Source organism: Podarcis muralis, chromosome 5 (genome assembly GCF_964188315.1).
Source record: "Podarcis muralis chromosome 5, rPodMur119.hap1.1, whole genome shotgun sequence".
NCBI lineage: Eukaryota > Metazoa > Chordata > Lepidosauria > Squamata > Lacertidae > Podarcis > Podarcis muralis.
This window is the reverse complement of record NC_135659.1, coordinates 12,949,224-12,963,406: the sequence shown is the minus strand read 5'-3', so window position 1 is coordinate 12,963,406 and position 14,183 is coordinate 12,949,224. Positions and strand designations below refer to the sequence as shown.

The following is a 14,183-nucleotide window of genomic DNA, read 5'->3' as shown; positions in this document are numbered from 1 at the left end:
TGATGATTGTTGTTCCCTTTTGTGCTTCACGACCTATGGATTGATTAATGGGTTAATTGGTGCATGAAGGATCTTGCATTAAAGCAGTAGATTGATCTTAATACCACTTCCAGCAGTATAATTGGATATCAGTCAGGAGCTTTTCTAAAGTTGCATCTGGTCCCAATATGGAAACTTGTTAGGTTGGAGCAGTTCCAGGGAATGGCGGGGTTCTTTGTAAGCATGTCAAAAGTTCTCTCAATTCTTGTCCGAAGTGAAAGCTCTGAGGTTCAGCAAAACTACCAAGGAATTCCAGTGGATGTGTTTGGAGCTTTCACATTAACGATATTTTGCAGGAGGCTTCAGGAAACAGGTGTATGAGTTTTTGAACATCACATGGTTATTATACATTACTAAGTATTTGAATGACCAAATTCTGTACTGGCGTATACATACAAAATCAAACATAGAAGGCTGGTGCTTTTATTACCATATAAGGCTATTTAAAGGACTCACAAATCAAGAACACGGCGACTAGCACACATAGCAAATGAAGAAGTATAATTGGAAAGTGTGCAGAAATGTCAGAAGTACCGGTAAAGCAAATACGATCAGCAGAAGAAACACAGCCTTACAAAGAGATAATTAGGGGGGGTGTAGAGGGATGCGGGTGGCGCTGTGGGTTAAACCACAGAACCTAGGACTTGCTGATCAGAAGGTGTGCAGTTCGGTCCGTGCTCCTGCCAACCTAGCTGTTCGAAAGCACGTCAAGTGCAAGTAGATAAGTAGGTACCACTCCGGCGGGAAGGTAAACGGCGTTTCCGTGTACTGCTCTGGTTCGCTAGAAGCGGCTTAGTCATGCTGGCCTCATGACCCAGAAGCTGTACGCCGGCTCCCTCGGCCAATAAAGCGAGATGAGCGCCGCAACCCCAGAGTCGGCCACGACTGGACCTAATGGTCAGGGGTTCCTTTACCTTTACCTTATGGGGGGTGCATAGGCAGAATCTGAAGAAATTTCACTTCCCGGAGTCCCCAGATATCAAGGTTTGTAAATGAAAGATTTGTAAATGGTGGGTACCACAAGAGGGAAGGATGCTTATCGTTTTCCTTTTTTGGGGGAAAAATGATTCTAAGACACAGCTTAGTTGGTTGCAGCTCAGAAGGCCAGAATTTCAGGAGGCACTCAACCTTCTCCCAAGAAGCACTTTCACCAAGAGTCTTATGGAGAGGTGAGTCGTGCTATGTCCCCTCTTTCCACTTGTTGTTATGCATTGGATCTGTGGCAGCGGCTTGGCAACTTAGCTTAGAAATGCCTGGTTGCGCTGCCTCAAATAGTCACTTGGGCACCTTGAGCATGTGCTTGCAGGCTCACAGCCAGACTCTGCTTCTACGGTCTTGCAGGCACTTACACATCGGCATAAGTGGCTGCAACAGCTTCAGAACTTGCCACCCGATCATGGAAATCAGGGTGGTCATGTGTACAGCTCCCATGTGGAAGAGGTGCTGGCTGAATACTTTCCATGAGAACTGTTAACGTGAATGTTGGGTCACGGTCATGGCATCAGCATCTCTCTTTCTTTCTCTCTATGTGTCCACCTTCTCTTTTCAGCTTAATGTCATGAATAGTGTCAGCAGCTCTGAAGACATCAAGCCTCTGCCGGGACTGCAAGGGATGGGAGCCATGAATTACGCATCCACAAGCCCAGGATCGCTGACCAAGCACATCTGTGCGATTTGTGGGGACAGGTCATCAGGTACCAAACCTATTTTAAGCTCTTGACTGCAGCTTGTATATGAAGACACTTGGCATCTTTAAGGACATTGTGTCCACCCCCGCAAAATAAGATTGTATTGATTGGTTTTGGTGCGGGTGGCGCTGTGGTCTAAACCACGGAGCCTCTTGGGCTTGCCGATCGGAAGGTCGGCAGTTCAAATCCCTGTGACGGGGTGAGCTCCCGTTGCTCTGTCCCAGCTCCTGCCAACCTAGTACTCCGAAAGCACACCTGTGCAAGTAGATAAATAGGTACCACTGTGGCGGGAAGGTACCGTTAAATGGTGTTTCTGTGCGCTCTGGGTTCCGTCACAGTGTTCCATTGCTCCAGAAGCGGTTTAGTCCTGCTGGCCACATGGCCCAGAAAGCTGTCTGTGGACAAATGCTGGCTCCCTCGGCCTGAAGCAAGATGAGCACTGCAGCCCCATAGTCGCCTTTGACTGGACTTAACCATCCAGGGGTCTTTTACCTTTTTTTACTTTTATTCCTAATCTGTAGTCAGATATTCCAGAGTATTACAGTTCTGAGCACTGTCATTCTTTATGGAATTGGGTGTTAACATGGGAACTTGAGAATCTCATACTTAAATTTTTGTCGAGGCAGATTTCAGGCTCCCTTGAGGTGTATAAGACATGGAAGCAGCCAGAAGACTTGGCTATTCCATGTTACATGACCCTGCCTCATTGATTTTCTAGTTGAGGTCAGTAATTCCTGCTCCTGGCCTTTTAAAAGATCTTCTCCCTAAAGACCAAACTCTTTGAAAGCACAGTACAGTATTCTGTAATGCATATTCAGCATGTTACACACAAACTTTCTGATTGATGGATTGAGGACAGACAAACAAGCATCCCCCCCCCAAACAACACACTATTAATTTATTGAATTCACTGCCACAATGCAAGGTGATAGGCATGAGTGTAGCCAGGATTTATGTTGGGGGGGGGGGCAAAACTGAGCTATCTGTGATGCGATTGGTCAGTTAGTTAAATATTTTTATTTATTTACTTGATTTAGGGTGGCAGCTGTCCCCCTGCCCCCTGGCTACATCCATGGTGACAGGCACCATCTTAGACGACTTTATAGCAGAGTCCTACATGTTTCTACTGAGAAGTAAGTCCCATTGAGTTCCATGGGGCCTTCTCCTCAAAAGGTGATTAAACAAACCCATTGCCAAACGGAGCCAACATGTTCAGGGGCTATGGCCTCCAGGCCTTGCTTTTAGGGGGCTAGTTGGAGGCATCTGTTTGATATTATTTTGGGAAACTGGACTGGACGGATCTTTTTGCTTAATCCAGCAAGGGAAGGGAGGGTGGTCTCTAATGTTCTTAAGTCTCTTAAAAACTACTTTCTGTCCCCAACCTTAGTTTGGCTTGGCAGACAGGTTGAATGTTGCCAGGAATTGGGGTTTCTCAAGATGAGAAATATACTATGAGGCAGCCTGTTTCTGCTGGTTAAAGGATTGGATACTTTTTGACCATACAGATGTATTGGATTTAGAAGGATATGATAACAGATTCGGATGGCACGCGTATTTGTGGTATGATAAGGTTAAAATTCATAGAGGCTTCTTAAACTACACTATAAGGAAATCAATTTATGAGGTATGGAATAGATATAAAACGTTGCTAGAACGCAAAACTCCATGGTGGCTTTCACATTGTTTAGTCGTTTAGTCGTGTCCAACTCTTTGTTACTCCATGGGCAGGGGTTGCTAAGTCAACACCGTAGAACGGAGCGAGAGAGGCGAATTTTAGTGTTGCCCAGGGTGCCGTTGAAATTTGAGAGCCCAAAGTCCACCACTGCCTCTCTGTACCTCCCTCGAATCGCTTGCTCTCGTCTCCTGACCGTGATGTTCATTGACATGTGCTTCTGCCTTCTTGCCAGGGAAGCACTATGGGGTATACAGCTGCGAAGGCTGCAAAGGCTTCTTCAAGCGGACCATCAGGAAGGACCTCATCTATACATGCCGCGATAACAAGGACTGCCTGATTGACAAGCGCCAACGGAATCGTTGCCAGTACTGCCGCTACCAGAAATGTCTAGCGATGGGGATGAAGAGGGAAGGTACGTCCAGATGGGGAGGCACAACACACACGCTCCATCCTTGGTTGCGCTGGCCGGAATATTCTGGACAGTTGGTAGCCCAGAATCTCTGCTCTATCACTGCACTGGATGAACCAGTCCCACAGTAGTTGGGAGTGAATACACTGCAGGGCAAACATATTTATATTTATATTTATATTTATATTTATATTTATATTTATATTTATATTTATATTTATATTATTTATATTTATATTTATATTTATATTTATATTTATATTATTTATATTTATATATTTATATTTATATTATTTAGTGCTTTTTTCCTTTAAAAATGTTTAGGGGTACTCTCATTTTGACTCAAGAAAATCACCATTTTTTAGTTCAAATCGGGAAAAATAAAAACAGTAAATGGACAAAAGTACAAAGATTCACAAAATGTTTCGGGGTATGCATACCCCTGCATCCCCCCAGAAAAAAACACAGATATATTATATATTTTATATATTTAATAAATTTATTTGGTTTTTCAGATTAAAATTTTACAGTCACATATCAAACATACAACATAGATACAAGATTCCAAAGAATCTCCTGGACTTCCCTTCTCCCCCTTGTGGGTCCGACTGTTAATCATTTCTTCCTGCATCTTTTATAATAATCCAAATATTTTACCTCTCCATTGTGTCCAAAATTCACCATTAAACTACAAATGTTATTCCAATACTACTAACAATTTTAACTTTATAAATTACAAATTTTACAAAATAAGGAATTGAAAGTGACGTTCAGTGATTGGATAGTTACAGTTACAGATAGGTAGCCGTGTTGGTCTGCCATAGTCAAAACAAAAAAAAATTCCTTCCAGTAGCACCTTAAAGACCAACTAAGTTAGTTTTTGGTATGAGCTTTCGTGTGCATGCATGTGTATCTGAAGAAGTGTGCATGCACACGAAAGCTCATACCAAGAACTAACTTAGTTGGTCTTTAAGGTGCTACTGGAAGGAATTTTTTTGTTTTGGACAGTTTTGGATAGTTACAGAAAGTTGTTACTGTTGCATTGTAGTTGAGCTCTATATAAGCAGGTTGGCTGAACCCTTCAGTTCAGTTCTGTTCTGGCCTGTGAATAAACAAGAGCTGTCTGAAGAATTGCTGTGTCGTCTGATATGTTCACCCACAACTTAACATGCCTGAAATGTTTGGACTGGGACAAAACCTGGTTGTTTTTTTAATATATATTTTTTCCTACTCAGCGGTTCAAGAGGAGAGGCAGAGAAGCAGAGAGCGGAGTGAGAATGAAGCTGAGTCTACAAGCAGCTGTGGCAGCAGCAATGAAGACATGCCTGTGGAGAGGATTTTAGAGGCTGAAATGGCTGTTGAGCCCAAAACCGAATCTTACAGTGATGTGAACGCTGACAACTCAGTAAGTGGCTTCTTGGGACTGGGCTGTTACTTGGACAACTTATTATTACTATTCGTAGTAGTAGTAGTAGTATTAATTAAATTTCTGTTTATTACCGTATTTTTTGCTCTATAAGACTCACTTTTTCCCTCCTAAAAAGTAAGGGCAAATGTGTGCGCATCTTGTAGAGCGAATGCAGGCTGCACAGCTATCCCAGAAGCCAGAACAGCAAGAGGGATTGCTGCTTTCACTGCGCAGCAATCCCTCTTGCTGTTCTGGCTTCTGAGATTCAGATTTTTCTTCTTCTTGTTTTCCTCCTCCAAAAACTAGGTGCGTCTTGTGGTCTGGTGCGTCTTATAGAACGAAAAATACGGTAAATTTGAGAGTGAAGAATAATGAGAGTGATTCATACATGCATGCCCAGAGGGCCAAACTACATGTTTTGCTAAACAGGCTTTAAAAAAAGTGCTTAAGCTCGCCTTTTTAAAAAAGCAAAGTAAAGCCGCTGATCCAAACTAGGACCCTGCTGAAATTCACACACCCCTGATGAAATATACTCGGAGTCGAGAGTGGATTTCATGCTCTTTATTCAGCTCATAGTGGTGAGGAGGAATGGGAGTTCCCCCAGAATGTCTGCTTTATATACGTTATTTACACAGTGGGCCCCACGTGATTGGCTATTTCCGGGATTCTCCTGTAGGCCAATCAAGTTGCGGATTCACTTCCACCTGGAGCTGGATTGGGTGGCTCCTGTGGACCAGTCAGACTGCTGCATTCTGGATCCTATTGTTCTAGGACCAATCAGACTGCTGCATTCTGAATCCTATTGTTCTAGGACCAATCAGACTGCTGCATTCTGAATCCTATTGTTCTAGGACCAATCAGACTGCTGCATTTTGGATCCTATTCAACTCAGTACATAACACCTGACTTCTGTTTGTCTCGAAGGTACTGTTTGCACTAAATTGCACCCTTGTGGTGGGGAACTATTATTAATATTAGTATTATTTATTAAATTTGCATACCGCCATTTACCCACAGCTCTCAGGGTGGTTCACAAAATAAATAGCAGACAGGGGGAATTTGGGGGCTGGGCGCCCACGTGGCTTCTTTTGCACCAGCATAAAAGCGGTCCGCTTAAGCACACACTTTTTAAAAAGCAGGTTTAACATAACATGCCTTTGGCCTGATCCTGCCAGCGCAAGGCACAGCCCACCTAATGCTGGGGAGCTTTAACCTGCAGAGCCATCCTCTGTCAATGGGAGAAGTTGCCTCAGTCCAGATCTATGCTGGGTTCGATGAAAATGCAGCATTTGAAGCATTGTGCGCAGACCAGACTTGATTTAAGCTGGGCAAGGTGTCAGCAGTTCTATGTGAAGTGCCTGTTGAGCTTTACAAAGAATAAACACTTACGGCATGGCCTCTTTTGGCATATGCACTGCAGATTCGCAGTCTGAAGGGGAGTTGGTTGATCGGTTGTGTTGAGAACTTAGGCTAGGTATAAATGGTATTCTTTGGCAGAGGAGAGCAGCAAGGGTGGTTTGGTTGTCTTTCAGAGAATTCTGATCATTTTGCCTCCAGTCTTCTCCCTGAGGAACCAACTGACTGGAAATAAATAAATAAATAAATAAATAATTTTATTTATACCCCGCCCTCCCCAGCGGGGGAGACAGGGCTCAGGGCAGCTAACACCAGGTTTAAAAACAATTGATTCAAATACAACTTAAAAACAAAATTAAAATACAACATTAAAATGCAGTCTCATTTCAGAAGAAACTCAAATCAAAAACTTTTTGGGGGATGAAAACGTAAAATCTTCACCAAGGCCAACTATCCAGACTGGTCCTATGTGGGCCAGAAAAAAGCCAGGGAAGTCCCCAAATAGGAGTTCCGTCACAGAAGGAGAAAGGAAAAAGGAAAGAGGGGGAGGGAGGGTTGGGGTGGGAGAGGGAGGACTCGGAGGACAACAGTCATGCTGGTGGCAGTTCAGGGGTGACACTTTGCTTCCCCTATGGGGTAGAGAGTTCACAAAACAAAGGCAGACAAAAGCCCAAGTTCTTGCTTCAGGTTCAACCAAAAACCACCACCGCTGCCTGAATATGTTACTCTCTGGGAACACATAGCTGTCAACTTACAGATTTGAAAATAAGGGACCAGCAGCCTCAAAAATAAGGGATCAGCAGCCAAAATAAGGGAATTTGGCTTAGTTTATGCATAAATACGCCACTCATGGAGCCATGCTGCTTTTGCTGCGACTGACTCTGTTTTGCAGGGGGTTGGACTAGATGATCCTAAGGGTCTACAACTCCGACCAAAGAAGAGGGGCAGACAAAACTGATGAACGACGTCAAGATGGCAAAGCTTACAAGCAGAATTAGAAACCAGGAAGAGGACCTCTTTAATAAAGAATGGGGAAAGTTTATAATTTATTTGAAAAGCTGTTGTAAAGAGTTACATACATTGGTAGGATTGACAGATAACTTGTAGTAAAAATTTGAAATATGGATGGACAAATGATTTATAAAAATAGAATTATGAAAGGGATGCAGAGGGGGAAATCACTACATTAAGATGTTGCACTGGTTGGAGGGTATGCTAAACAGCACGTCGGGGCTGCCGTCATCCTGGCGCGAGGAGTTCCATTGGCCCTTCCTGCCCGAGAGAGAGGAAGGGAGGGAGAGAGACTCTCTCCCACGCCGCCCGCGAGCCCGGCATGAGGCGGTTGCGGCAGCGCCCTTCTGCGTCCCTCCCCATCCCCTCCTCTTCCTCCTCCCTCAGGCCGCCTCCTCAGCCACCACCGCCGCCTCTGGCTTCCCCTGGCAACGTGGCAGAAGTCTTGCAAGAGAGGGGCTGCCTGCCTGCCTGCCGCCACCCGTCTCCTCACGACGCACCCCTCAGGGGGAAAAGGGAGAGACGGAGACATGGCAGCTCTTGCGCGGACTCTCTCTCGTGGCGGAGGACCCAGAGCCACTGCTTCCCTCCCGAGCCAGGCGAGCATGAAACCCGGGAAATTTAAGGGACATCATCAATAAGGGACAGCAGAGGGGCACGGAGCTGGGATAAGGGAGCTTCCCGCCAAATAAGGGACGGTTGACAGCTATGCTGGGAACAGAGATGACACAATGGGTACTCCCGGTTTGAATTCCAGTGGGAACAGAGCACTCTTGGTGGTGCAGAAGAGCAGGCGGTGAAAGCCAAGGACATATTTCCTTCTCCCAAAAAGGACCTTTCAGAACCGCCTTCGTTCAGAGAACTCAAATAGTGGCACCCAGCTATGTTAATCTTAGAGCTAGGCACTGACAAGCGCCTTCAGTAGTGTCTTAATAATAATAATAATAATAATAATAATAATAAGAAGAAGAAGAAGAAGAAGAAGAAGAAGAAGAAGATTTATACCACGCCCATCTGGCTGGGCTTCCCCAGCCACTCTGGACAGCTTCCAACAAAATATTAAAATACAGTAATGCATCAACATTAAAAGCTTCCCTAAACAGGGCTGCCTTCAGATGTCTTCTAAAAGTCTGGTAGTTGTTGTTCTCTTTGACATCTGGTGGGAGGGAGTTCCACAGGGCAGGTCCATATTCAGTCCATATTGCAAATGCAATATGCACATTCATCTATCCAGGTAAGAATTACTTGATTAAGTTGCAGGATTATTTAGCTTTGCTGGGGTTACCAATCAGAAATGGTGTGTACTATGAAAACAAAGACCCTAACAGGTGTGCATTACAAACAACCACTAGATTTTGGATTAAAGGTAAAGGGACCCCTGACCATTAGGTCCAGTTGTGGACGACTCTGGGGTTGCGGTGCTCATCTCGCTTTATTGGCCGAGGGAGCCAGCGTACAGCTTCCGGGTCATGTGGCCAGCATGACTAAGCCGCTTCTGGCGAACCAGAGCAGCGCACGGAAACGCTGTTTACCTTCCTGCCGGAGTGGTACCTATTTATCTACTTGCACTTTGCCGTGCTTTCGAACTGCTAGGTTGGCAGGATTAACACCAATGATTTCTGGTTTGCACAGTCTCCTTGTATAGAGTCTTTTGCCTGCAAATTATTAAATGGACATTACCAAACCATGGTCGTGAGTGACACCTACCAATATCCCAAGGGGTTGCAGCCTGTGTCGCAGCTAAAACGGATAACAGAGAGGAAAGCTTCCTCTGCTGGTCATTGCCTGTAAAGTGCCTGAGAGAAAGTGCTCCGCTATTGTCCGATAAACGGAGGATGAAAAAAGTGCGGGTAACTTGAACCAAAGGTGGCAACAGTTAAGAGTTTTAAATGAGAGCAAAAAGCGATAAAATGAAAGCATTCCTCCCTGTGTTGTGTACAGTGGTACCTCAGGTTACATACGCTTCAGGTTACAGACTCCGCTAACCCAGAAATAGTACCTCGGGTTAAGAACTTTGCTTCAGGATGAGAACAGAAATCGTGCTCCAGTGGCGCGGCGGCAGCAGGAGGCCCCATTAGCTAAAGTGGTGCTTCAGGTTAAGAACAGTTTCAGGTTAAGAACAGACCTCCGGAACGAGGAAGTACTTAACCCGAGGTACCACTGTACACAAATCACTTTTGTTCTACGGCCGCTTTTAGTCAAAGAGATTTTGTGGGCATTTGAAGCACTGCAGAAACTTGCAGATGCTGTTTATTGGAGTAATAATAATAATAATAATAATAATAATAATAATAAATTTATTATTTATACCCCAGCCAATCTGGGCGGCTCCCAACAGAATATTAAAAACATGATAAAACATCAAACATTAAAAACTTTCCTAAACAGGGCTGCCTTCAGATGTCTTCTAAAAGTGAGATAGTTGTTTATTTCCTTGACATCTGATGGGAGGGCGTTCCAACAGGGTGGGTGCCACTACCGAGAAGGCCCTCTGCCTGGTTCCCTGTAACTTGGCTTCTCGCAGCGAGGGAACCGCCAGAAGGCCCTTGGAGCTGGACCTCAGTGTCTGGGTTGAATGATGGAGATGGAGATGCTCCTTCAGATATACTGAAGGCATTCTAGGATCACTGTGTCCATCCTATGGGCACCAATGCCTGATTCAAAAACCTTTTTGCCTTCAAGAATTTTTTATGGGTTCAGTATTTGGGGTGCTTTCAGTAACGGGGAGCAAGATGGCTATGACGACGAGGTGGCGGCGGTTGAATGTACTCACCCACCTGCTTTATTCTCACTTAGACCAATGATCCTGTCACCAACATATGCCACGCGGCTGACAAGCAACTCTTCACGCTGGTGGAATGGGCCAAGCGAATCCCACACTTCTCAGACTTAACGCTGGAAGACCAAGTTATCCTCCTCCGAGCAGGTATGGATTTTGGCCCCCTCACCTTGCCACTGCTGTACTGCTGTACTTCCTTCAATCACTTGAGGCAAGTTTTTATTAAACATTTTCAGGTTGCGTCCCGCGGTGACCCAGAAGTAACAGAACGGGTTACTTCCGGGTTTCGCCGCTCGCGCATGCGCAGACGCTCAAAATGACGTCACGCACATGTGCAGAAGCGGGGAATCGCAACGCGCGCATGCGCAGACGCTGCGTGCGTTCAGCTCAGGATGCGAATGGGGCTCTGGAACGGATCCTGTTCGCATCCAGAGGTACTACTGTATTTATTTTTTAATTTTTTAAAAATTAACAATTTCAACATCACAAAATATCAAAACATATCATATTCATTAATTTTTCCCTTTTCTCCCCCACCTCCCCATCGAACCCTCCCCCCCCCAAGACTTTCCTCAGCTCCTCTCTGTTATTTCTCAACACATGTTATTCTCTGCATACTGTAAAATTCTATAAATCCTTATATTGTCTTTTAAATATCTTTCTGGGAAGTGAGTTATTGGTTTGCTTTTGTTTTTTAAGTATTTTGTGCTGCTATTTTGTGTTTTTATGTTGTGAACCACCCTGTGATTTTCAGAGGAAGGGCATGTGGCGATCACACAGGGTCCCCGGACGTTTCACCGTCTATTGATTCCTGTGCCACCACTTTATTTCTCACTGCCACCACCCAGGCCCTACCTGGGACAATACTGAGTCCAGTCAGGGTTAAATTGGAACATAAACTTCTGTTTATTTATTGCAGTTTAACAAGCGTGTGGTTTCATAAACGGTATTGGTCAATTACAATCATAGGGTGCCTATCCAGACCTATAACTTCTGCTACCTGCTCTCACTCACTAAACCACCTCTCAGATATTTACTTGTCTTCCTAGCCCCTAACTGTTCTTGACTCAGCTTATTTCACTACACTAACTCAACCTACCTACAGACTCTATCCCAATTCACTCCCACTCCCACTCCAACCAACCACCCAACACCCAACGAACTCTTCCCTTTGCCCCTCCCAGAGCTGGTTTTATAGTCCCTCTGACTCCACCCCCCTGGGTTCTGATTGGGTAACCTGTTTAACTAATTCACCTCCAGCACTCTCATATGTTAACATCACAGGGCAGTATACAAATTTAAGAACTGAATAATAAGCAAGCAAGCAAGCAAGCAAGCAAGCAAGCAAGCAAGCAAGCGATAGCTTTGCTACACCCAACACAAATAAATCCAGTTCACATTAAGGGCTTGTAAGAGGCAAGTCCCATAAGATGCATCTGTTTCACTCTTGTCTTCTCTTCTAGGTTGGAATGAGCTGCTGATTGCCTCTTTTTCCCACCGCTCTGTCTCCGTGCAGGACGGCATCCTGCTGGCCACAGGCTTACATGTGCAACGGAGCAGTGCGCACAGCGCCGGAGTGGGCTCCATTTTCGACAGGCATGTTTCTGAACTCTTGTTTTGACGTTTGCGCTTTTCTACGTTCACGGCTTCTTTGAGTTGATTTGGTGGAATAAAAAGCTCGGTTAGGAGATAGCAGAAATCACGGGGTTAAAGCTGACCAAAAGTCCAGCGGTAGCATTTTTATCTATTTATGATGGGGTGGAAGGTTCACAGGCGATGAAGGACTTGCTCACAAATTTATTGACAGCTGCACGAATTATTATAGCCAGGAAGTGGAAGGGGCAAGCAGAATATAAAATGGAAGAATCATACAAAGAGGTTTGGGATATAGCTATTAATGATAAATTAACATGTGCCATTAAGGTAAGATGGGGAATATGTAGGAGAAATGATTTTAAAGAGATATGATGGGTGTTCATAGAATGTGTATTGCTAAAATGGAGGCACGAGAAGTGTTGAAATTTTGGGAGGTTGCAGAGTTATAATGGAATGGTCTCAGTGGTGGGGTGCACATTTTTCTGTTTATTTATGTATTATTAATCATTAATTTAATTTAATAACGAGAGAAAAAAAAGGAAAACAACGTTTAAGCTACCGGGGGGAAATCCACTTCTTGAGCCTTTCAGGAAGGGAGAAAAGCTCTCTGGGTAGTGGTGTGCACCCAACTTTAACCACAACCCATATCTATCCTGCCTTTTCTTATGAAATAGTGTGTTTCGCTGCATTTTCTCCCAGACCACCTTCAACCCTAGTCAATAAAAAGAGCAACCAAGATGCATTTTAAGCTGGTAATGTGTGCACGGCCTGCATAGCTGCTTCCAGGCAGGCGTCTCTTAGCACTATAAATGAATACCCATTTACTATAAACCATAAGCAGAATTGCAGTTGATTTCCACACTATTGGGGTATTCCATATCTTCTGTCCATTCATGCCGATACCAGCTGCTCAAACATATCTACTGGTGGGGAAGGGGAACAGAAGGTCCTGTTCACCTGAGTCGGCTTTTGAAACAAAATACACCTTCATCATAAACTTTAGGGTGGCGGATGCTATTTTATCACCCAATTTATTTATTTTAATCATTCTTTTAATTACTGCTGAAATGGCTTTCTGGCTATATCATTCAATTTTTTTAAAAAAGATGAGAAAACAAATTTTAACAATATGGTGGGCAAGGATTTCTTCCATCATTTTTTTTTTAAAGGAATGTTATAACTTTATTTCATTTAAGCAATTATATATAAAATTGCTTAAATGAAATAAAGTTACAACACCTCCGGATGCTGCACCCCCCTGCAATCCCTACACAGATCTGGCTGGCACAGGCCACAAAACCACAGCTCGCCCCTATACACGAAGCCAAGCCAGAGCACAACTACAGCCATCTTCTCAGAAAAACTCTTCACAAAGTTCAAGAGGTCAAGACACAAAGGCTTTAGCAACTAATCCACACCTAATGACCCACCTAAGTGGTACTCAGGATATCACTCAAGAAATCACTCAAGATATCCCTCAAGCAACTAAGGAACAAAAGAAGAAAAGGCACACTAGCCTGGGAACTTCCTCTCGGCCCAGAACATTGGAGGCTATACACCACACCCCTCAACAGTATTTATAGGAACTAAAACACTGAGATCCTGCTCTGTTCCAGTAACAAGAAGCCGAAAGCACCAGCCTGAAGATGACGAGTGAGACCTCGTCGAAACGTCGCCTAGACACCCCAACTTTTACACGGGAAGACACCCGAGGACACCATATATATATGTTGTTGTTTAGTCGTTTAGTCGTGTCCGACTCTTCGTGACCCCATGGACCAGAGCACGCCAGGCACCTCTGTCCTCCACTACCTCCCGCAGTTTGGTCAAACTCATGCTGGTAACCTCGAAAACACTATCCAACCATCTCGTCCTCTGTCGCCCCCTTCTCCTTGTGCCTTCCATCTTTCCCAGCATCAGTGTCTTCTCCAGAGAGTCTTTTCTTCTCATGAGGTGGCCAAAGTACTGGAGCCTCAGTTTCACAATCTGTCCTTCCAGTGAGCACTCAGGGCTGATTTCTTTAAGAATGGATGTGTTTGATCTTCTTGCAGTCCATGGGACTCTCAAGAGTCTCCTCCAGCACCATAATTCAAAAGAATCAATTCTTCGGCGATCAGCCTTCTTTATGGTCCAGCTCTCACTTCCATACATCACTACTGGGAAAACCATGGCTTTAACTATAAATATATATGTCAGAACTGCCTCCAGGTCCCAGCTCACAG

At 44.4% G+C, this 14,183-nt stretch overlaps 1 protein-coding gene across 4 annotated transcripts in view; it reads left to right on the top strand.

Moving 5' to 3' along the window:
* Positions 1-14,183, top strand: part of RXRG (retinoid X receptor gamma) — an 83,295-nt gene that overhangs the window by 56,835 nt on the left and 12,277 nt on the right. For all 4 annotated transcript variants that reach the window (XM_077928287.1, XM_077928289.1, XM_077928290.1 and 1 more), the window contains 5 exons: positions 1,589-1,733; positions 3,635-3,814; positions 5,047-5,216; positions 10,383-10,512; positions 11,829-11,961. In XM_077928287.1, coding sequence (XP_077784413.1) covers positions 1,589-1,733; positions 3,635-3,814; positions 5,047-5,216; positions 10,383-10,512; positions 11,829-11,961 — 758 coding nt within the window. The remainder of the gene's footprint in view (positions 1-1,588; positions 1,734-3,634; positions 3,815-5,046; positions 5,217-10,382; positions 10,513-11,828; positions 11,962-14,183) is intronic.